Raw genomic sequence first — 25,697 nt, forward strand, 5'->3', positions numbered from 1 at the left:
TACAAAAATAATATCAATTATATATGTTTACAAAAAGCTATAAGCTGCATAGTAAATCAATTAATGACTGCTGACTGTACACAATAATAGAAAAACTCGTATTATACTAGTATAATTATAATTATAAGTGCGTGATGTGGTGCATGAAAATGGGTAAACGTCTTCAGCCAAAATAAACAACACGAGTATATACAAAAACAAGAAAGCGAGAATAAGCTGCGTGGTAAATCAACTAACGACTGCTGACTGTACACAATAATAGAAAAACTCGTATTATACTAGTATAATTATATAAGTGCGTGATGTGGTGCATGAAAAATGGGTAAACGTCTTCAGCCAAAATAAACAACACGAGTATATACAAAAACAAGAAAGCGAGAATAAGCTGCATGGTAAATCAACTAATGACTGCTGACTGTACACAATAATAGAAAAACTCGTATTATACTAGTATAATTATATAAGTGGTGCATGAAAAATGGGTAAACGTCTTCAGCCAAAATAAACAACACGAGTATATACAAAAACAAGAAAGTGAGAATAAGCTGCATGGTAAATCAACTAATGACTGCTGACTGTACACAATAATAGAAAAACTTGTGTTATACTAGTATAATTATATAAGTGCGTGATGTGGTGCATGAAAATGGGTAAACGTCTTCAGCCAAAATAAACAACATGAGTATATATTAAAGGATACTGTCTGTGTGGGAATAAACATGTGAGTGTTAAGTGCCCTTATTGTGGAACTCTGTCTGCAATGTACTGACACACCCTAACAGCCACGTCTCCTCTTTTGAGATCCAGTATTATGGTCAATAGGGCTCGGAACGTGGCAACAAGAGGGTTGGGGGCACGCCACAGCTTCAAAGCCTTTGCCATTGCAGTTTGAATGTCTTGTCTGACAGCAATATCGTAAATGTAAGTTTGCTGCCCAGGAGTCAGGCGCAACTGATCGAGATAGTTTTCTAGATTATCGAAGCAGCCGGCTAAGATATAAATGTCGTGTTCTATGACCTCCGTGTCCAACTGGGTGTCACTAACTCTATTTCTCTTCTTTAGAACAGCGAGTGTTAAGCCAGTCATTACCAATTCACCTGTGTATATACATGTATGTAAGGGAGGAAAGATAACACACATTAACAGCTAACTTATAGACACTAACAATGTATAGACAAGTACAGGCATTGTCGGCATAATCTAATATAGTGTAAAAGCCGGAATACTGAATGGAATGGAATATGGAATAACAAAAGTAGTATTAAAAAGAGAGCTGCTGATGGTGCTCTGTATATAATTATACTAATGCAGTATTAAAATACTTGTAACGTGTTAAGAAGCCTTTTATAGACACGAGTACTAGTTAATGCACGGTTGCGAGTGTATAGCAACCTTCTACGAAAAGATTTTGCTATTCCTGATTCTGGAGAGACTGCAATGGCCTTCAACGTACTGGTAAGCAAAACTAGCCTTTACTTGAGAATAAAGCCTTTGTTAGCAAGATAGCATTGCTAGAAGCTTATAGAATCACTTAGCTGTACTCGCATTGCAACCATGCATGGAGCAGTTGTAGCTATTATAAAATTCTATGGCTTAAAAATCAATTATTTTGACCACCAACCGTGCTCTAACTACCCCAGCCGTGCTCTACCTACCAAACTGTTCCAAAAATGCCAACCACAGAATAATAGAGCACGTTCTGCATGTGGTTACTACAGTTGTAGATCCTGGTCTATATATATGGCATTTGTTAGCATTGTTTTTCCTTTGATCTTTGTACAAAAAAACTACAAAGCTAATAAAAGACAGTCACTATTAATTTATGAGGTATTATAGACTACTCAGTATAGCTAGTTCAAAATTAAACTTCTAGACATATAAAGTTACACATAATTGACAGAGCTTAGCAACTTATAGTGAGGTAATTATGCTGTGCCCAAAACGAGGTGGAGTGTGAAGTATAAATAAAAATAGGACACTCCAAAGCTATATTCTATCTGCATGCATGCCTGGAAAGTTTTGGCCCTTAATGATGCTTTAAAAAACAATTTGTGTGTGTTGAAGAGACACGTGCATGCACTGAACAACCAATCATCTTTCGTATATGAAGAAATTAATTCTCAACCATTATTTTACTCAAGCTAGGAAAGCGCGCAAACTAGTCAATATGTTCGTAACATTTTGAAGCTTAAACTCTGCTCTATTCGATTAAGCTATAATTATTGACAGTATAAAGCTACTTTGACACATGAAATGTTGACTTGAATATCATTGCAAATCATGCTCATCCGAAAACACCAGAAAGATAGCATGTATACAGCTGGCTGTGATCATAATAATAATTATGACATGTTGTTCATGTTAATAGACGAGGGTTTAGCACTTCAGTGCTCTAGTGTACATATATATAGCGCTATACACATCACCTATAGCACCTTCAATAAGTATGGCAGTGTATACCTGTGCTTGGACAGTTTTCTGTTGGTCTGGAAGCTGGTAGTAGATTATCACTAATCTCCGTAGCAGCAACACCAGCCAGTTCCTATATATAGAGACAAGACCATGCATGCATGCAGACAATCATTATAATATATAAGTTATTTGAAATGCCTCGATGAAAGCTGCACATGCAGCTGCATGCAGGAACGGTAAAAATTAGCGTGTTATTTTCATAAAGTATAGAAGTGTTTGTTTTTGTGCATTAGCAATAATATTTTGAGCTGTGCGAATAATTTGATGTATGAAGTAGTAGTTCATAGAAACGTTCCCATTAAACAGTGCAGCTTCACAGTTTTTCAGGGTCAAGTAAAGCAGAGGGGTGCCAAGTGTTTCCCTATATACACGTTAGAACAGGCCCCGCCCTGTTTGAGTAGCTAATTGAATTTGGGGAAAGTCCTGGGCTGTACAATTACTTCAGTTTTGTGGTCATGTATTGTGCCACTGCATGTATGAGGACATTGAGAAACTGTGGTGCATGCCAAATAATGGTTAGCAGTAATACCGTATAGCGCGAAATTTTCGAGGCACTTATATTTCGTGGATTGGCCTCTAAAAGCATTTTGTTGCACAATGTTCGCGGAATGACTGCTTACCGGAAGCCACGCCTTTAAATCTTTGCATGTTATAGCAGATAATTATAATAATTTTTGTGGACTTAATTTTCGTGTAGGATTGCTAATCCACGAAATCGTTGTGCTATACGGTACATGGTACATGCATACTTACTGCCCCCTCCCCCAAGCAATAGTCTAGCCACCCTGTTTGAACTCGATTAAATATGTACCGCGAATATTTACACCTCCGAATTTATTATCATGCATGTTGCTATTTCAGTGAAAATTAAATCCGCGAAAACTTTCTATACCCTCGAAATATACCCGCTATAATTACGGTAGACAGCGTAGCAGTAGCTAGACTATAGATTAGTTTCATGGTTGTCTGTGAGGCCGGGGGGTGCTAGCCCCCTGAACTAGACATGCCACTGCTCTTTCTTCACTCTTGCATGCAGCTATTGAGTTAGGGATGCGGCAATTATGCGAGCATAATTTTGAGAATAATAGGTAGCTTGGAGCATTAGGAATTATGCGGGAATAAACGGTAGAGTGGGTGGGAATAATTATGCCACGTGGCTAGCATTCTAAATAAAGCATTATTAATTGTACTCTGCAGCTATATAGCTACTGGCTAGCTAGCTAGCTAGCCTTACCGGTAAAGACAGACTATAGACAGCATAGTAGACTACTAGTACTTTATATGGAATCTGAAGAGAATCAGTATAGCCAGTACTGGCGCGGCAGTAGTGCCTATCCCAACACAACAGACACTGAACCTACTGACCGAAGCCAATTCCAGTTCCATGCTGGATCAACTCAAGGTACTTCGTTTGGTGATCAGCAAGACAATGCTCTTCAGGACTATGTACATATTATATGTAAAGACTTCACTTGTGTTGCAATTTATATCAAAAGATGATTTTCATTGTGATTTTAATGAAGAATAATGATTTTTTTATGAGAATAATGGGTTAAATCACTGAGAATAATAGGCTGTAGCTTGGGAATTAGAGAATAGAATAACGGGTAAAATTTGGAGCATAATAGCCTCAAGCCTAGCTATCAATAACTACTGTCTATAGTGCAGAGCTCAGATGAAAAGACTGCAATGGCCTTCAACGTAAACTAGCCATAACTTGAGATATAATAACATTGTAACTCACCATAGAGTTCGGTCTTTTCATTGCTTGACCTATAGTGAAACCTTGCTGTTTGCTACACCTATTTATAAAACAGAACATACGTAATCTGTTAATGCATTTTCTGTATACAAGTAAAATCATGCATGGCGTACAGAAATGGGATTAAAATAAACTCACGTACAAATCATGAAACGCATGTAATTAAATTAATGATGGTATACTGTATAGCGCGAAATTTTTGAGGGGCTTAATTTTTGCGGATTTTGTGGGTTAGAATTCTACACGAAAATTAAGTCCACGAAAATTGTTACAATTACCTGCTATAACATGCTAAGATTTAAAGGCGTGGCTTCCGGTAAGCAGTCATTCCGCGAACATTGTGCAACGAAATGGCTTTTAGAGGCCAATCCACGAAATATAAGTGCCTCGAAAATTTCGTGCTATACAGTATAATTATTACATAATTTAATCTCACCGTGTGTTCGCGCAGTATTTCTCCCTAATGTCTAGAGAGAGATCGACATAATTAATGTTGTACAGAGCATCGGCAATACTGCTCCAAGTTATTGCCCGGCTCTTGTGGTTGTTGGCCAAGTACTGGAACAAGGCAGTCTTTTGACATTTAGTGTCTGAAAATGCAGAATGCATGCATGGGTGAGAAATGTAATGTTAGTAAATATAAGTGCATGTAGATACATGTAGAATAGATACTGAGTGAAAACGACATAACATGCAGCTCATAAAAGTTATACCAAGGTACAGTAATGTTATGTACAGTATATAGCGCGAAATTTTCGCGGATTTCGTGGGTTTAGCAATCCTATACGAAAATTAAGTCCAAGAAAATTGCTCTTTAATTAGAATTCTTTGCTATAACGTGCAAATATTTAAAGGCGTGGCTTCTGGTAAGCAGTAATTCCGCGAACATTGTGCAACAAAATGCTTTTAACCCCAATCCACGAAATATAAGTGCCTTGAGAATTTCGCGCTATACGGTATGTACAAGGTTAGCCTCGAATCCAGGCCGATTAAAATACGGCCTGGTCTCTATTGCATGTGTAATTAATCATAGGCGTGGTCCATACACGCCCATATACTACCTACTATGTATATGAAGCTTTATAGTCTAGCTAGCTAGCTGTGGCCCTCTATATAGTGTTGTCGAGAAGGCTTGCACACTAGTCTGAAACCAGAAGAGGCTCTCATCTACCTCTATGATTGTTGGATGGTCGTGATGTTTTGAACTTGGTTTCTGTACAAATGAGAGCTTCTTCTGGCTTCAGACTAGTTTGCAAGCCTTTTCAACAACACCATAGAGGGCCACAGCTAGCCAGCAAGTCTTCTCGACAACGCAATAGAGAGCATAAGCCACAGCTTCATAGGAGACAAGTATTTGTTAAAATTAATACGGAAAGAAACTAGTAAACAAACTAGTTTACGGTATAATTTTACAAAGGTTTACTAAAGTATAACGAGTTACCCAGATTCTGGGTAACTCAGTTCGCGCATGTGCACTATCACCCATGCAATAGAGACCAGGCCGTATTTTAATCGGCCTGGTCTCGCGGCTAGTACAAGGTATACTGGAGGCCACGCCCTTTTTCGCATGCGGAATGGGACTGGTAAGCTACTAATAAAACAGTTGTCCTGCAATTAGAAAAACCACATAATAGCTTCGGTTACAGGTAGTTGGGCACCACTCCAATGGTATTAGGGTGTGGCTAAGCATGAATATGATCAATCCCAAGTGGGCGGTAACTGCAAAGCTCAGTTAGAATGCTCTGCAGGAGTCACTTTTGCATGCCACTAGCACTAACTGATGTTCCTGGATCAAGCTGGCTTGTCTTACTTACTGGTGCATTTTGATTTGACTAAAGAGAATTACTAGTCGTTCATTAATGAGCCACGCCTTCAGCACTTAATGAACTCTGCAATCTGATTGGGCTGCAAAATTTCTGCAGTGGAACAAAACCTGACATTGGAGTGGTGCCCAACCCTACGCAGAGGGTTTGACTCCGCCCAACTAGGTTACAGGCCGCCATTTGTACTTAACTGGTAATATTTATTTTAACATGTATCCCATATTGATTAATAGAAGCCGTACAACACACCATACAAAACCCTGTTACATAAGCTGTAAGTTGATATTAGTGACACATCTTGGTGAGTGAAACTGTCTGGGAAAACGGCAACATTCACGTGGCCATACCTCAGAAGCCATAGAATAAATAACCCTAAATTCTTACGTGATGTATTACCTCACCATACTCTATCTACCCTATTACTAGAATATTTTGCGGGTGAAAAACCTTTGCGAATGAGCCAAATCAGCAGAAAATTTGACCCTTTGCGATCTAACTATTGCGTTCTGGCAAAGATTGTGTGTGTTTACTAGTAATAATTTAGGTTTTGCGGATTTTATTGATGCGAATTGATCAACCCTCGCAAAATTCGCAAATGTTTGATGCTCGCAAAACATTATAGCAGAGGAGGGTGGACAGGGTCAAAAGCTACTGCGCCCCTCCAGAGAAATCGTGCAGTGCCTAAAAGGGGTGACCTCTCACAAAGGTCGTAATTCTGTCATGTCAAACTGACCTCTGACCTTATAAAGTAGGAGCTACCGTGCTGTAGAGTGAATGTATACATGTAGCTTAGTTATATCATCATCTAAGTATACTCTTGTTTCCAGAATGAAAAGGTGGCCTGCTGGCTAGAAAAGAGCTTGTTAAAGTAGGTTCAAGGTTAATAAAGACTACGTCATTATTAACTTTTTGGCTTCGTGTCCAACCTCCTCTGACATTATAGTAATACCAAGGGCGTATGAAGAGAAGAGGGCATGCAACTACTATCTATCAGAAAACAAATGGGCGGGGTCTTATATCTAAAAATAGCATTGCACGTGCACCGTTTTTGTGCGTGCACGGTGAAGATATACGGAAACTTACAGAGAAAGTAGCTATTCTAGCTAAGCTAGCTAAGCTAACATACTGCAGATGATTGTAGCTCTCTATACTAGTAGTAAATGATGCTAACAATGCTCAGTGACACTAGAAAGTGCGTAGCATAGTCGTACTAGAAGCAACAAGCCAGAAACCACAAACTTTGAGTTGTTGCCTCAAATCCTTGGTTTCTTTGACTCCTGTCTTGATGTAGCAGGTATAGCAATCATAGTGTTAAACTACTACGACTCATAAACTAACAGGAGATGTTATACAAGAGAGATAAACGAGCTAATCGAAGAAAGTAGATAAAAAGTGCCGACTCAGCAGTTTGGATGGGTTTGGAGTTTTTACATAGAAAACATAAGCTCACGTGAATCTTAATTAATCGTGACCAACCTCCTCTAGTGGGCGGTTGGCTAAGTATAGCATATCCTGCTGACTCATCAATTTTTTGACGCATACACAGTTTAAATTGTGAGTTGCATGCCCTCTTCTCTTCATACGCCATTGGTAATACGGTATGTATGAAATTTGGAAGAATTCTGACAAATTATCCGTTTAGGTAATGTTGAATTCACATGGAATGGCATAAAGACTACGTCATTATTAACTTTTTGGCTTCGTGTCCAACCTCCTCTGACATTATAGTAATACGGTATGTATGAAATTTGGGAGAATTCTGACAAGTCACCCGTTTAGGTAATGTTGAATTCGTATGGCCTACAGGCATGTCAATAACTGCACCAACTTGTATTGCAAAGTCAGTATTTTCTGATCCCATGAAGATCCCACCACAAAACTTATACAAGGCGGCAATAGTACCTAAAGACTAGTTTGGTAAAAAATAAAAAAATAAAGTCGTCATTTTTGTGTAATGCTTAATTAAAGGTTACAATAATAACCTTTGACCCTTTAACAAGTGCCCTCCCCCTTCAAGCACGTCACCTGAAAGGGGGCCATATCATAAAGAGTACGGTGGTACAGTTTTTATCTGCCATAATTAATCATGGCAGAAGTTATGCTCTAAAAAGCGTAAGTGGGGTCACCGAAATTTATAAATTTTGGTGAATTTTCAAGGGCTCGCAACTAAGAAGCCATACGACACATGGGGCTAAAATTGGGTGTGGTTATATAACTTATATTCTTCTCTATTTAGTTGGGTGTGACCTGATGCATAGAAGAAGCTAGTTTAGCGAAGAATAAGAACTGTCTATAGGTTTAGACCAGAATAGCTCACAATTTAGAGACTAAATCGTGTTGCTTGCCTACTAGCTAGCTAACTGCAGCAAGATTCAGAAGAAAGAGAGTGCTCAGCAAGATAATCAGCTATACACTAACCTCAGTGAGCTGAGCTGAGTATAGTAGAGATCCAGAAAAAGGGGGGGGGGGCATTTGCCCACTTTGCCACCCCTTGACTACGCCACTGCACATAGACATGTGATACCTCACTGCGCATGCGCACCCGAGGCATAATTATACAATAGATAAGTACGTACAGTACACAAGTATATTTTCTTCTCTTTTTTTTACAAACTCTTGTTATATTATAGATACTATTTTCTGTACTTAAATTCCCTTTTTAATTCTTACAGACTATAATATGCGTTAGGAATTCGTTCCTTGTCAACAATTGCGAATGCAAACATATATTTCTAGCATAGCGCAGCTTGCACCACTCATTGTGCAGTAGTAGTAAACGCATAGCACGTCAGTATTTGTGTGTGACGTCTGCATTCTTATAAGAGTTATTCATGAACGGAACAACTTCTTGATAAGTTTATACTAATACTTTTCAGTAAAAAGGGTGTGGCCTCCAGTCTATGTACACGGTAAGAGCAAGGGCGTATGAAGAGAAGAGGAGAAGAGGGCATGCAACTAATATCTATCGTATTATAAAATAATGGGCGGGGGTTTATTTCTAAAAATAGTTATTGCACGTGCACTTATACTTACTCTATTCCCTAGTGGGCAGTTGGGCTAAATATAGTATATCCTGCTGACTCATCAATAATACGACGCATATATACAGTATACATTGTGAGTTACATGCCCTCTTCTCTTCATACGCCCTTGGTAAGAGTATACAACATTAAAGATAGGGCTACAAACCACTAAATATACCCCCAAAAAACTCACCAAGATGGTGGTCCTTACGTATGATAGCCAGTTCTTCTTCAGGGACGTTGAGTTGTATCCCAAACCGTATGGGGTCAGTAAGAGTCTTCAACTCCACTGTCAAGGTGTGCAGGCTCCACTCTGGAACATCTGAGTGAACACAGAGGAGGTTGGTTAAATATTATACGAGGAATCAACATGCGTGCATAGAAAGAAGAAGAAAAGATACGGAAACTTGAAGAGAAAAGTATAGCTATCCTACTGAATAGCTAACTGCAAACAATCCTTATACTATAGTAGCCCAGAATCCAGGCAATCTGATTGGTCAGTACAGGGTTTATATTTCCCACATTAACATATAAATTCTCCTGTAAACCTGTAACATCCACATGACATGGACATGGCTGTTCAATCTTTACTTGCACCATGCTTGCAGGCATGGTGTGTATTTAGTATATGCAGTTGTCCTTATTTCCTGCACCGTTTGTGCTTATACTCACGGGTGGGATGGGTTTGGGCCTAGAATTTGAGGTTACAAAGAAGAATCGTGATCAACCTCCTCTGGAGTGAACAAAAGTGTATTGATTACAAGTGAATTGCGAGTGCACAGACAGTGACTATACAGTGATACAGTGTACTGTATCACTGTATACACAGGGAACTTCCATAAAACGGACACCATTGGGAAACAGTCCACTCCAAATGACATTCTGGTTTCTGGTCCTGAAGTTTCTCTAATTTGCGGGCGGCAGGCTATTGTCATTACGTCATTATTTGCTTGTTCCAACTTGTGTAAGAGTTATAACATGGGCACGAGGGATTGTATATGGTATATATATATTGCACTGAAGCACAAGGGCGCCAGCCCTGAGGGCTGAGTGCAATATACACCATGCACCCCGAGTGCACATGTTATAACTAGTTTATATCCCTAGCAACACAAAATACACCACAGCTTCTACAAATATTACTAAAGAGACTAGTCGCAGCTGCTTGCATCTTTGTTCAAAGACACCAGTATCTAACCGTTCAAAATTACTGTCATTGGCACGACAAATGGCTTGATTCACAAAACGTTAGGCTCCTCGCTCGATGCTACAAGAGTAAAGCAGCCCCACCCCCCCCCGAACGTTGCAAAACACTCTCTTCTCAACACTGCTGCTGCAAAACAGCCCCATCCCAAAGACAAAGCTGCAGAGCAACTCGAGTAGCCCCACCTCAAACACTACTGCAAAAAAGCCGCTCTCAATTCTGACATGCCTCCAACCAGTGATTGTGTCCTGGATCCTAGGATCTAGGACCGTTCAAGCAGAAGTAATGAACTAGAGATATAATTATTTCTACTGTATATGCACATGCTTATATACATGCTTATATAATATAACGCGGCATTTAATTTTTGCTATGTAGATCATTAAATCCTCCTTTGTGTGTGGTCAGTGCAGAATATGAGATTTAGGCACCATATTGCACATAGCAACAACATAGCAACGAGATATAAGTAATAAAATATTGAGATAGAAATCCAGCAATAAATCTAATGTGCATGCATGGGCGGTGGACCAGAAACCACAGTACAGTTGAGCCTCGATTCTCCGAACCCCAATCATCCGAATTTTCGATTATTCGGATGAAAGATTCGACCAAATATAAAAGCTTCAGCTTAGCTTAACAGTATAGCATGCTGCCTTGCTCTATCCACTGATGCATTATGTCCAGTCCAAAACTGGTACATTTGTAAAAGCTCTGGACATAATTCGCTGATTTTGCATGCGAATTATTGATGGGCATGGCTCATTTAGAGTCATTCTGAATATTTCAGCCATCCGGATGAGGTTGGGACATCAGGTGTTCGGATAATCGAGGCTCAACTGTATTATTTGGAGTGCATGGCTTTATATATAGGGAGGTGGTCTTAGGTTTCGATTGCCATCCACATCAATGCTCTACGCTCTAACAAGTGAATCTTGGCTTCTCTATATAGGGCATACAAGGGCTGTATAGGGACGAGGTTTTCACTATTGTGTAAAAATAATGCATATCTCAGCAATAATTTTCTGCTGGTTCAGAGTGTGGCTGTTAGGGGCTGGCAGAATAATGTGCTGCCATAATTTTGAGAGTAATAGGCACATTTTTTGGTGAGAATTATGCTGGAGGTCAATCGAGTCAGTATATAGGATAAATTTAAACTAGACTGTAACTAAAAGACATGCAGAACAGGCATGGATGCACCAAATCAAAGGGGTGGTGCTGAAGTTTAAATGGTCTAGCATGCCCGAAATTGTAGGTACGCTCCCCCCCACCCTTACAGATGTTAAATTGGGTCTTTTAGTATAGGAGAAATTAAGAAACCGATATATAATTATAGCATCAGGAGTGCATTCATTTAGTGACTAGTTTTTGATCTATAGCTGGCAATAAATAGCATTATAAGTAACCACTATTATGATATTATTGCTTAGCAACCAAAATGCAGGTTGAATCTGCGCATGCGCGATGCGGTTGCTTTGTCAACCAGAAGGATGCGTAGCAGGTTTCCCCCAGTTGAAGACGAGTTTAAGAGAAAGAAAACGGCTAAAAGACAAAGAAATAAGATTCTAGAACACCAGGAGAGCTTGCAGAAGGCTACTAAAAGATTTTGTAGAGAACAGACAAGAAAAAAAGACAAGAAAAACGTTGACAACCAGCAACCCCTTTTGAAAATGGATAATTCTGACGGATAAACAGCGTGTGCTTGCTTTCTATCATGCTCCAGTGTATCAGAAGAAGAAACATAGACCGCTATAGCCAAAGAAAAGTGTGACAACCATTTTGAAGCGAAACGACTTACAAGAGCCTGAAAAAGACTTAAATGGTGGTGCAGTACACTTCTACATGTGCAATATTTCGCTCAAAGCATTCATTCCCAACACTGATGCCTGTTAGATGCATTAAATATGACTGCTAAACTGAACACTGACAACCTCCTGACCCTCAGCCTCACTGTAAAAGAGCAAAGAAGTTATACAGAGCATCAGAGAGCATCAAAAAACATGAAAGAGACTGATAAACATTGCATTGCATGATCATAAGTGTGTAAATTATTGTTTTTCTTGTTCTTTCACTGCTGAAAAACGTTTCATTCCAAATAAGAATCACTTCCTAGTGTGCAATAAAATAATACTTCCGGGTGTACGATATGGAAAAATATCTGCACACTTGGTGATAAGTCACTTCCTGTGCAATTTGAATGTAAAACACTGATGTCAGCACTTATTAAAAAGCCTACATTATACTCGATATGACTTAAATCAAGAGTACTACTCTTGCTTAAATTAATTGGTGCTTTTTGCTGTTCTTAACGCAACGCCATGCATACTTGCAACGTGTAATACTGAAGCAACGGTATGATACATTTCTTAATACGCTGACAAAACGGAAACGCTTCAAACGTTACTACGTGGATATATATTATACTACACGTAAACAGAATAGGAATTAACCTTTAATATAATTATTGATTGCTACTATACTGTAGATATAGGCATCCATGCAGAGCTGATATATAAGGCAACCCTAACTGGATCTATTATGTTACAGTTCATTTTATAGTTCATTTACATCATTTAAATTCATATTATAAAAACATTCATATTGATCAGGAACTTGGAATAAAAGGACCTCATCCATGTCTCACATTCTCTCAGCATGATCAGACAAGGTAACAGCATGCCCAGAGAGTCCTTACAGATGGATATCACCAGCTATATAGCTATCATGCACTGTACAAGCTAACTACAGAGGAGGTTGGACACGCGTCATAATGGTTTACGGAGGAAATGTGTGTGCATAGAGAAACTTGCAGAGAACAGTAGCTATTCAGCCAAGTTAAAAGCCTGCAAGCGATTTTAGCACTCCATACTAGTAGTAAATGACGCTAAAAATACCCAGTGAAACTAGAAACTGAGTAGCATAGTCATACTAGAAGCAATGAGCCAGAAACTTAGATTAGTCACAAACATCGAGTTGTTGCTGCACTTGCCTTTGTTTTTTTTTTTACTCCTGTCTTGATGTAGCAGGTATAGCGATCATAGTGTTAAACTACTACGACTCATTAACTAACAGGAGATATAATACAAGAGAGATAGACAAGCAAGAATGGAAGAGTTAGGTAAAATGCTGACTCAGCAGGATCGAAAAGGATCGATTTTAAGCGTATTCATGGGATTATTGATGACTACGAATGACGCGTGTCCAGCCTCCTCTGAGCTAACTAGCTCATAGATAAACAAAATTAGCTGAATCAATTCTAAAATTACACTAATAATCTTCGCATAATTGGAAAGCGCTTCAATTCGAGTATAAAAAGCTTGCAGTTGAGCATGCGCTTAAAATAAAGAACGCTTATAATCGAGTATAAGCGCTAATAATCCAGTTTCTACGGTATGAACAAAATACTCACAGCTGGCAACAGTGTGGATGACAATCATCCGAACAAAGTGAAAGCTGACACTAGCCTATATGGATGGCCACGCCCATAGACTCTATCCGAAGCTGCTGCAACAAATCTACAGCTCTGTCTCTAGTTAGCTAGGTATAACAATACTGTACTTCTTCTAAATAAGGCGCCGCTTTTTAATAATTACCTTTTCGAGACTTAGTGTATGCAAAACAAGAAATAGCAATGATGGTGCCTTATGAGAGAAGTCTCCAGGTGGCGCCTTAATAGAAGAGGGTCTGTTTTAGAAGAAGTACGGTATATAGCTGTGTAGGACTTTAATGAATTTGTATTCTTTGTCTGTAACCTTAAGGTGACATATTTTCGCGTGTGCTATTTCTGCGAATGAGAGTAAAATCGCAAAAATGAGTACTCGCAAATAATTGGCCGCCCTATTGTTTTAATGTATCCAGATCGACATTTCGCAAAAAAATTATACCAGCAAAATGCACAAAACTGTAAAAACGCAAACAAATCTGTGGTGAGCCTTTTGTTTCAAAATGGTGATACAAAATACCATGTGTTGGTGTCCCAAAAATCAACTCAATTTTATCGACTTTATCTGGTAGGGATCGACTCGATGTGTTATAATCAACTCGATTTCATCTGGTAAGGATCGACTCGATGTGTTTTATCAACTCGATTCAAGGCCGCTGGGGGGAAAAGGTGAGTTTCAAGGGCGGCTTGATATCGAGGCTAATTATGGCTGTACTCTTGCAACAAAGGTGCTAGGCTCAGACAAGGCACTGAGACTCTTGAGGCCACAGGCAGGCCTACAGCAGGTCAGAGTAGCTAACCTTCCAGGCACGCCTGCAGAAGGTCACAGCAGCTTACTTGTGCTGGATCACAGTAATTAAATCACTAAATGCTTGTCTACTTGACTCTTGAGTTCATGAAACAGAGCAAGTAGCTGCTGTGTGATCTCAGGCTGCACGCTAGAGTACAGCGACTACAGCCATATCAGGCCGCCCTCGAAACACGCCTTTCCCCCAGCGACCTGGAATCGAGTGGATCCTTACCAGAAGCAGTCGCTAAATCGAGTTGATAAAACACATCGAGTCGATCCCTACCAGATGAAGTCGATAAAATCGAGTTGATAAAACACATCGAGTCGATTTATCCTTCCAGTTTGGGACACCAACACATGGTATTTTGTATCGCCATTTTGAAACAAAAGGCTCACCATACAAATCTACCTGTGAAAATATGTTACCTTAAGGTATTTATTCAGGATATTTTTCCGGTAAAAATTTCAGTTTAATGGGAAAATAATCGAATAACTTTGCGCATGTGGAAGCAGTTAGTAGCATGCAGGCCTCCTTTCTGAGGCCTTGTGAAGGAGGCTATATATCAAAGTGCGTGACTATTGCGGCAAATGTCATTTTTTGCATGCCTGTGCATGATATTTGCCACAATAGTCACGCACTTGTATGAAAACCACACATCATTTTTTTATAACAATGTGACGTAACAGGTGTGGTCCATGCAAGGTAAGCGCCAAAGGGGTAACCTCGATCAATACCAGTACCAAAACATCTCCATTTATATATATAAATACGAAAATATACATGTTATTGCTTTGTGTATAAAAATGATATGTTGCCTCGATTCCAGCACTTGCATGAGAATCAAAGAGGGCCTGCCTGGTATTCAATGTTCATGCGTAAAATCAAAATCAATGCTAAAAAATTGTAGGAAACTCTCTGCATGTAGATTCAATTGAGCATAGGTTAGCCATGGAGCGAGTGTATTAATGGAAAATCCACGTGTCTAATGGAGATGTGAATAACGTATAATTATATAGAGGCACATCCATGCAGTCCAAACAAGAAATAGCAATTTTATGATAAATTTATTTAAAGAGCTATATATTATGCGGATAAGACCTAAACGTCAGTCATGTGTAAAGTGCCTGCATGTCTTTCTGCAGACTAAATAGAGCAATTGGCTAACAAAGTACTCCATGTTTGCTGATGATCTATAGTTCCTCTGATCACCATAATGGTGGATCACAACACCAGAGAGAGAAGAAACTAGAGTAGAAGAGAAGGTAGAAGTATAACAACAGTATAGTACTACGTCAATTGAGAACTAGCTATATTTATATTAATTGTTGTATATAAATGACATGATTTATATATAAATACACATTGTTTTACAAACCAACGAATATACTGACAAATAAGATTCGTGGTAGTTGGTACGCATGCGAAAACATTGAATACCAAGCCTCTTTTCTTCTCTCTTTGCGGCCTGGAATCGAGGCTAAATTAATGCCATTGGTATATAATTATACATGTAAGTCAAACGGGCAAACAAATGCACCTGCAGTGAGAGCTGCCAGATGTGAGGTGACTCGGGTGCCAGATGCATTTTCAGCAGCACACCAGTAAATACCTTTATTCCTAGGAAGGAATTTTAATATCTGGAGACAATTTGATGTCTGACCATTGCAGTCAAGATTTCCAATCGTTATTGATTGATTTTGAAAATACCACTGATATGTACATGTAGAAGCAGTTGGTGATGTTGATACTGTAAACTTAGCTTCTTCCCCAGGTTTACAAGAAACATCTTTAGGTTGAATGGAAATAATAAACTGTGACCCTGCAAGGTACAAATTTTAATTAACACATTTTGATCACATAAACATAATGCTGCAAGTATAATTATAATAACAAACATATATAGCTTCACATTGAAAACTCGTTACCAAGAGCTTTGTGATGATGTGAATATCTGTCTTTAGCCCCGTGCTTCAACAAGAGTTGAGTAATGTCATTGTTCCGTGAAAGAGAGAGTGGCTTCACCAGGCCAGCTAGGTGTATATGAATGCATGGGGGGGGGGGGGGGGTAGGTACGTTATATTCATTTGATAATTTAGTATATAAGTTGTGATGGCTTATGGGCCATGGGTAGCTAGGCCTTGCCCAATTATACTAGCATAATTTTGAGACTAATAGGTGCGGTGGAGCATTGAGCATTATGCCAGCCTAATAGGCAAAAAATATTAGCCTATTAGGAAGCACTATATAGCCTCAATAGCATGAGTAATGCTAATACCGTAAAAAAATATAATAATATACACATGCATGTATATATATAATAATAATAGTGTAACTACTTATTCAAAGCATACTAATTAGTACTGAAGTATCAATAATTCTAAGGAAGTACAAGCGCTAAGTTCATAATTTGCCACAATCTTGTTCCATAGTTCTATGAGAAAAAGAAGTAGACCGACGTTCTTAATTAACATGTCCTGTATTGTGTGTAAGTGTCTCTTCTTATAATTGAAAAGGTGCTTCAATTCGAGTACAAAAAACCTGCAGTTGAGCATGCGCTTAAAATAAAGATACGCTTATAGTATAGAGTAAGCGCTAATAATCCAGTTTCTGCGGTAGTGCCATAATTATTCTCAATACAAATAGCACAATTTGTTTATATTGTTAAATTGCCAGGAAATGTACATAAACACAATACCATCAGGGTAACATTAATTTTATTTATGGCTGACTTGTGATACTCCGACTTGTTACCCGAGGAGCGCGTGGGCGGCCACGGTCTGTTAGTTTGTCTGTTTGCAATAATTATATGAGTCTACTCACCTGGATGCCATAGCACTGCGTTTACAGCATGGATAGCCTAACACAACAAGTTATTAGTTTTAAAAGTGGCAGATTTCGATGTTAAAAGCTTCGTTGTCCTGTAAAAGCGAGCAGAAGCTAAGAAGCTAAGGGTACATTGCTGCTCTACACACAGCCTTTATTCGAGGTAGATCTACATGTTTCTAGCTGAAGTGATTCCGTACCAGAAACAATGGAAAAGGGTCACTAGAGTAGAAAGCTAGAATTGTGACCGGTTTGTTGTCTCGGGAGGCTTTATACTGATTCTGGACCAGGACTGGAGCCATACTTCTCTAAGATTCCAGGCCTAGTATCATAATCATGTATAACTAAACAAATATTCAGCATGCCTCCAGTCTGTTTTTATTGCTCCTGAGTTGCTGGCTAAACAGCTAAGTCATACCGTATAGCGGGTAATTTTCGGGGGACAAAATATTCGTGGTTCAGCAATCTTGAGACATTTCGTCGGTAATATTTTCGTGGTTGGAGTTGCACTACAGGTAAAGGTAGACAAGGTCGCTTTATTCAGGGGTAAAATATTCGCGGCCAGACCTTCAACTGCGAAAAACACGAATATTTTGCCCCGCGAAAATTACCCTCTATACGGTATATACATTCACTACATTCACTGCATTATATCACTCCTCCGGTTTCTTTATAATCATGTTACCAGCTGAGGGTTTGCACTTTAGTGCTCTAGTTGCTCTTTAGTAATAATTAACTTACCACAGACATCCACATTGAATTCAGAAACGAGGCACTTGACAGTGTCCAGGCGCCCCCTCCTGACTGCCTCTCCCAGTGGAGTAAGTCCCTCACTGGTCATAGCTCCTATAGCGAGGGAGCATTGAAACTTGTACATTAACGTAATACAACAGTTCTTCTTAATTACCGTATGGCTTTATTGATGCCTTTTGAACCTACATGTACTATACTGGACCAATAAACTCTTTGTGGCACTCATTGCCATGCACAGTAGAACCTCGATTCTCCGGAAACCTGGTTTCAGAGGCAGGCCAGATAATCGAATGGATAAACCACGCCTTGATATACCACATTATTGAAAAACAGCAGTGCAAATTTAGTAAACATGAGTGTCTGCGCATGCACAGAAGATAAACACGCTTGTGTCCATGGTAACAGCTGTAAATATCGCATTCACATTAAGGGACAAGCCCGTTTTCAGAAAAAAATACCAACGAATAATCGAGGTTCTACTGTAATGACTAATAATTGCTATAATACCACACATTTGTGAATATCTTATGACTAGAACGTCACTAAGAAATGCGTCTACTGGCTAGATAACTAAGCAAAAGTTTTATGGTAGCCGTCCAACATCTCTACCTCTTCATGCCCTATAGTCTCATGAATCAGCCACTCTTCTTTCACGAAACCTCCGAGCACTCTTTACATGAACTCATGGGCCACGGTGGAATACCAACTGCTCACAAGTATCAGGTAAAAATAATGAACCTTTACATGCGGTTGAGCAGCAAGCACTTATGTGGCTAAGCAGAGATGTGGTCACATTTTTATGGTTTTGTTAGCTTGTACAGTGACGTAATATGCAGGGTTTTGCAGAATTTTTGAAATAGAGGGTGTAGAGCGCACATTTTGTTAGCTTGTACAGTGATGTAATATACATGTATACATTCCATTGTGCCATGACTTCACGTAAAGAGTGCTCAGACGTTCCTCCCTGAGAGGTGCCGCTGATTCATGATACTTTCATGCATGGTCATGCATGCTTCGTCACCCTTCTACCCTCACGTGACTTTGTAGAATCAGGGGGTAACTAGACATTTTACAGGAAGGAGGCAGACAGGGTGCTTGCGCCCCAACAAAATGTTTAACGGAAACCATACCCACTAATTAACGCATAGAAGGACATGTAAATGGGAGTATTAAACTGCTATTTACCAGCTCTTTTTCTGCTCAGTCTACAGTGGCTAGCTAACTCCAAAAGTTAGCTAGCCAGAGAGAGGTATATTAAAAGCTACATGTATAGACTCTACTTTTTCTTAACTCTAACTCTATTTCTTTCTTTATTAATACCGTATTTTTTTTATCTTATTTGAACCATTGTGACAAAGAACAGAAAAACGAAGAGCCTGATGTGTAGAGGCTGGCTAGAGACCTTCTGGATATATAGCAATAGAATCAGCAAGCCCTTACATGCGACATGTTTATGCTTACTCGACCAAAGTAGAGCCTTCTAAAAATACAGTTAGACTTCTCATTAATCCGGTCACTTGGAATAGTGCAGTTTGGCCGGAATAGTGAAGGTAGCTGCATTTCAGAAAACAGTCGCTTATAGGCTAAAAAGTGATCCTACCTTGAATCTAATTTTGCGGTTCTGTCTCAAGGATACATGTAATGAATCATTACATGTACAGTGCATCCAGTCTAGAGAGTAGAATACTACAAATAGGTGAGTAGTTGTACTTAAATTATCTCAACATCGGAACATTTCTGTGCTGATACCATTGTATAGGTGAATACAACATTATTCAAAAATATTTCCCCAAAAGTTGTTGTAGTGGGAAATCATTTTAGGTGAAAATGGGGGTGATCGTAAAAAAATGTGTGTAACATCAACTATATCTGAAACTAAAATATTTCTGGACAATCTTAGACAATTTATTCAAGGAAACGACCAGCCTATCAAGGTAACTTCAGAGAGCGGGATTAGTGAAAAGTCTACTGTAGTTCCATAGGTAACAGCAAGGCGTATATCCCTCATTTCATGGTCTTTAAGCTAAAGGTAAGGATTGTTGCCTTTTTCATAGGCCCCTGCTCATACATGGAGTTAATCCACAACTCCTACAGTAGTGGGTCAGACTAGAATCAGTGACAGCTATTATGATACATTTCTGCACACTATAAGCAATGGTAGGAAGGGAAATATACACAGATCAATTCTGCATGTCACCAATGCAAACTACAACTTTTCCTCTTTAGCAGCCTACAAAATGTTGTGTCTACGCTGCTTTAAACAGGCTGAGATTCCCGTACTTAGCAGGTAACTTTCCTTTCAAATATGTTAGCTAGTTGTAACGAGTGTTCAGGCACTGCAAGACTGTCAGCTTGGTTGTAAATGTACACTATACACTCACCCAGAAGCTACAGTGGTGCTAAATAGTTAGCTGCTTCCCTAGCAAGATGCCCCAACATATAGAGTGGTTGTCAACACATAGAGCAATGCAGTTGCTGTCATATGCATTACTAGGCTCCACTTGACAATAAAATGTTCCTATAACAGGTTAATTGATTCCACTGGCTTGACTTGTGAAGGAAGCCAGTTGACAGACTGAAACCGACATAGCTAGCTTTTTACTGTCATGTAAAAACTTCCTAAACAGTATAGAGTTACGACATAAATAGTACAGCCATGCACTAGACAAACTACATTGTATAACTGGCTACGCGCCCCACACACGGAGCCCCCTGATGAAAGTCCCCCACTAAATCCCTTACATACTTCACATGCGTCCGGGGTAGAGCCTAACAATATCAACAGATGTATCACTTCGTACGAATGTACTCTGTCAATTATCCCCACACCGGAGAGAGAAAGGTGATGGTCAAATCACGTGCAAAATCTGACGTTTATACTTACTTTCAAAAACACAGACTTAAAGTCTTCATGACACTCACACTGACTTACCTAGGGCACACTGTCCAGTTGCCATCAGTAGCTGGACACACTTCAGGTGTCCCCCCCAGCAGGCCCAGTGAAGGGGAGTGGACCCAAGAGTAGTACTCTGTACATTGACATCGATGCCATCTTGCTCTGCCAGTATCTTCACTACAGCAGGATGGTTGCAGAGGCATGCTGCATGGAGAGCGGTCCGCTCAAACACAACACTGTTCCTCCAGTTTACAGGAGCTCCTCTAGCCAGAAGTCTCACCACCTCATGCACATGACCGCCACAGGAGGCCACATAGAGTTGCTTACCCAGATCATCACTACAGTGTTTAGTGTGGACGGTAAATAGTGAACAATGAAAGGCAAAAGTACCGGTAAGTTGTAACGACAATCTTAGGAGCTAGCTAAATATATACCTTTACTTGCTAGCTATACCCACATCTACACCAGAGGAGGGAACCAATTAACTATTGCATGCTCATTAATGCCTTGAGGCGTAGCCGCACAAGAAATAACGAGGATCGTGTGTGTGTGTGTGTGTGTGTGTGTGTGTGCGCGCGTGCACGCGTTTGGAATGGGGGTATAGTGAGCACGAGGCTAACTACACGGGCTAGATGGAACCTCGCCCGCTGAATCATACCTTTATACTTAAACGGGATGAACATTTTATTGTTATAAAGGACATGCATCCAACTTAAGCAATTTACAGTCAATATAGGGGAGCACCAATCCCGTCTTTGCAAGTCCACAAGTTTTGGTCCCCTTAATAGAAAAAAAGCTTTCAGCACTGGTCAAGGTATCGTGACGTTGCTGTGCTGTGAGTAAATAATTATGGAGAAAATTGTATAGGTAAGAGAAGTTCAAGCGTGAGAGGTCATCTGCATGTTTGTGATTTAATTCAGGTTATATAATTATAATTGGGGCGAGTCCCATAGTTTCGAGTACTGTAGAAAAAAGCTCAGCGACCGAATATCCGTCTGTCGCTTAGCATGACGATCTCCATTTGCACGCTTTTTAGCGTGACGATCGCTGCAAGACATTAATTTTTATTTCTACTCAAAATGATACAGCTCAACAACTAAGGCAGTGAGGCAATGGCGTTGGGATATCAAACACACCATTTGCTGGCAAGACTAAGGGAAGTTTGACAACAAAAAGGAGCTAATGAGACAGAAGCTTAGCTCGTCTGTCGTCTGTCTAAAGAGGAAGAGAGAACAGTTAGAGAGATCTTTAGGAAACGAAGGAAACAGCAAGTCGAAAAAGTGATTACTACTCACTACAACTTATTTGTCTTTGCTAAGGCTAGGCTCGCCCCACACAATGCTTCCAGCATCCCCTAGTTATGCCTCGAGGCGTAGCCGCACGAGGGATATGGTAAAGCTGACTGTGTGTGTGTCTGTTCCAACTGTAACTGCTCAACGGTTGCAATGCGACGAAAACTAACAGCTTCTATAGGCTTCTAGCCACGTTCTCTTGGATTTTGATTCCTGGATTAGCAAACTAAAGCTTCTTTCTCGAGTTATGGCTAGTTTGATTCACATTTAAGGCTGTTGCAGTGTTTTCAGAATTTTTCATATCATCATCTGTTTGCACAAACTTTTTATTCAACTAATGAGTTAGCCTTGCACTAAAGCGCTAGCTTTTTGTTATAAGTCGTAGGAGTGGTGTTTCTCCCTCTGTGTCGGTATCTCTCTCTGCATGCCATCGTAAATATAGTATCTATTTATTTTATACAATAGTCAGCTAAAGAAGCTAGCTATTTTTAATAGTAGCCATTATTAATTTTGTGAACTTGCGGACACACCTCTTATTACCTCTTATTCCTGGATGTAATGCGCATGCAAGCTTCAATATCACGTGTAAGAGAATCCATTTTGAACCCCAGATCGATCCTGGCAGAATAAATTTTTACTTTGTTGAGGTCCTGGTAAGCCACAAACCAATGATAACTCTTTTTAGATTCCTTGTTATACTAGTTACTACTTTCTGTGATTGAATTCTGTAATTAAACTTTTAGACTGCTCGTTATATAGATATATACTACTTTCTGTGATTGAATTCTGTCTTCAATAATACTTATCTCACAGACTACTGCTATGCCTTTGACAAAGGTGTGCTCCCACTGTTCGGCTACAGGCCATTTAAGACGATCAGTATGCACTATTATCTGTGGACACCCCTTTCTTGTAAAACAATCAAAGCACGTACATTGCATTATTTACCTCTTTTATAACACTCTAATACTTTTGAGCGAAAGCAAAAACATGGCGAGAGGCATTATAGCAAGCGCACACTTGCAACACTCGTTATATATAGTCGTTTGGAAACGCGTGCAGAATGTCCTGAAAACGGTCGTACTTAAAAAAAACTGCTGCTTGAAAAATTCACATGGGCTATTTTGTACATTTTGCGTATAAATATGAAGAGAGTAGTTTCGTTGCATAATCAGTGTGTAGGCTTAAAATCATACAAGTATAATTTGCGTTTGCGGCTTAGCCTCGATGTCAGGCCGCTGCTGCTGTGCCAAGTTACATGTAGTGTTGATGACGGATGAAATTTGTTAGATGGCATTTGAGTCATACTCTGCATGTACAAACTGTTATAAAGCTAGGGTATCATATCGGGGAGCTTTCTGTTGGAGAATTATGATATAATTATAGCTTGTGCAAGAGAAGTTGGTAATGTTCATGACCCTGCTGTTGTTCATAGGGATCACTGGTGGTCACGTTCCTCGAGCTATATCTGCTGTTTGTTCAGAAGAAAATGGTGTAAAATTATTGGAGTCAGAAAATATTCTGTTGATCTACTGTGTTTCCTAGTGATGAAGAGGGTGGGTGTGTCTTTGGTGAAAGGGAGGGGCCTGACTTAAGGTGGATTAGGTGGAAATCAGAGGAGGTCGGACATCACTTGAACTTTCACTAATTATGACCTTTTAATGACATTCCAGGCCAAATTGCTTTTCGTTTTTGCTATACTATACTATAACTCTATCTATGATTCAATAATAATTATACATAGCTGCTATCAGGCGTGCCCGCACCTGCCCGTCCCCAACCATAAAATGGGGGGACGGGTTTCAGCCCTATCTAGCATTCGTTCTGCTGCAGAAAATCATGCAGCACCAATCAGATTGCAGACTACTTACGTGGTGCACTTGAGCACCAATCAGATTGTATAGCCCTTATGTACGTAATGCATTCCTTGGCTTCCCCATCCAATTTCCCATGTTGGCCTGACTCATCCCGGGGGCGGGGGGGGGGTTAGTAGGGCAACACATTGATAGGTATAAACTATTATAGATTTAACTAACTACGAATAGGGTAGATCTTTTATAAGATAAAAAATATCTAAGGAAGCTCACCTTGTTTCCATAGTCCTGATACTTTTGGCATATACTTTTGGCTTTGCTGAGCACTTATATAAACACCATGTGTACTAGGTGTACGTACAAGCCTAGGTACAAGCATAGATCAAAGAATTACAAGCAACTGCATAGACCATAGAGCTAGAGCTAGAGCTAGATACACCAAAGAAAGGGATAGGCAACGCCCCACGTGATGCTACTCAAGTGAACTTCAATTATTGTTGATTCAGCTAAAACGAAGCTCCGCCCACGCTTTTTACTAGCAATTGTGCATAAAAACTGCTTAAATCTTTAGCTCTAATTCCGGAGTCCTAAACGCTCCTTGAAGCACTTACTTTTTAGTGTAGTAGTTAGTTCTAAGGCTAGTACACACAGTAATATTCAGAAGGAGCCGTCTGCACTACGTAGAGTAAGTTATTAGCTTTTACATGTAAAAAATTAAGGAGCTCTGGTTCTATTGCCAAGAGGACCTTATCCGGCTTGATTTTGACCCAGTTCAGCTGTTTAACACTGTTCTCTCTGACCTTTTGCAAGCTTTTGATAAACTAGATCTTGAGGAGTGTCTTCCGGCTATTTTTCGTGAGGCTAATGATCTCTTGTCCTTGCTTATACCCTTGACCTTGACCCGATCTCTAAACAACTGGAGCTAAACACCTGTGCTGTTAAGAACTTAACTGACACAGTGTTAGGTCTGAAAAACACCAATGCACCGGCCACCCCTGATATTGCCTCAAATCTTTCTACTAGTCTAGACTCGCTGAAAGAGTTAGTCAGGACGGCTGAGAAGATCAAGGATGAGCTGTCCAGTTCTGTTAGAGATGCCATCTTCTCTCTCTCTAGTACAGGGTCCAATGGGAGTCGTCCCCCAGAGGCCAACAGAGGGGCTGCTCATAAAAAGACTCAGCCTATCCCATCAGATAGACGCTCAAACATTATTCTATTTGGACTTCCTGAAAAAGACAATCTTGAGGATACAAAATCAATTGTTGATGAGGTGTTTTCATTTGTGGTCGGCAAGGATGTTAACTGGTCTGATGCTTTTCGGTTGGGACGTCGTAAGCCCGGTGGTTCTTCTGACCCGCTACCTCCTCAACCCCTTCTAGTAAAGTTGGTCAGTGAATGGGATAAAAGGCTTCTTCTTTCTTCTAAGTACAAGCTGAAAATTTTTTACGAGTGCCAGAGTGTTGTTTCTAAGGGAGGATCTTCCCCCTGAGGTTAGAGTTGCTCGTGCTAAGCAACGTAGAGAGGAGCAGGAGCTCACACGTAATCCACCCCCCCTGCTACCTGGCAATCGTACTAGTAGATCCAGATCTGTTTCGGAATCAT

At 39.8% G+C, this 25,697-nt stretch overlaps 1 protein-coding gene across 1 annotated transcript; it reads right to left on the bottom strand.

The window, feature by feature from the left end:
- On the bottom strand, window positions 1–24,538 carry LOC135340060 (cortactin-binding protein 2-like). The gene is made up of 10 exons (XM_064536349.1): window positions 24,369–24,538; window positions 21,026–21,327; window positions 18,082–18,186; window positions 16,443–16,547; window positions 16,055–16,336; window positions 9,274–9,402; window positions 4,671–4,824; window positions 4,217–4,274; window positions 2,461–2,542; window positions 1–1,097 (listed from the first exon to the last, which is right to left on the bottom strand). Exons 1-10 carry the CDS (start codon window positions 24,377–24,379, stop codon window positions 739–741), a joined length of 1,587 nt encoding a protein of 528 aa, XP_064392419.1. The 5' UTR covers window positions 24,380–24,538; the 3' UTR covers window positions 1–738.
- Between the last annotated feature and the right edge of the window lie 1,159 nt (window positions 24,539–25,697).

Source organism: Halichondria panicea, chromosome 8 (assembly GCF_963675165.1).
Source record: "Halichondria panicea chromosome 8, odHalPani1.1, whole genome shotgun sequence".
Taxonomy (NCBI): Eukaryota; Metazoa; Porifera; class Demospongiae; order Suberitida; family Halichondriidae; genus Halichondria; species Halichondria panicea.

Excerpts from the sequence above, each read along its gene's own strand:
- LOC135340060 (XM_064536349.1), bottom strand. Across the intron at positions 16,548-18,081 it reads ATTCAATGTGGATGTCTGTG|CTGGCCTGGTGAAGCCACTC; the intron begins GTAAGTTAATTA and ends ATATACACCTAG. Across the intron at positions 1,098-2,460 it reads AGAAAACTGTCCAAGCACAG|GTGAATTGGTAATGACTGGC; the intron begins GTATACACTGCC and ends GTATATACACAG.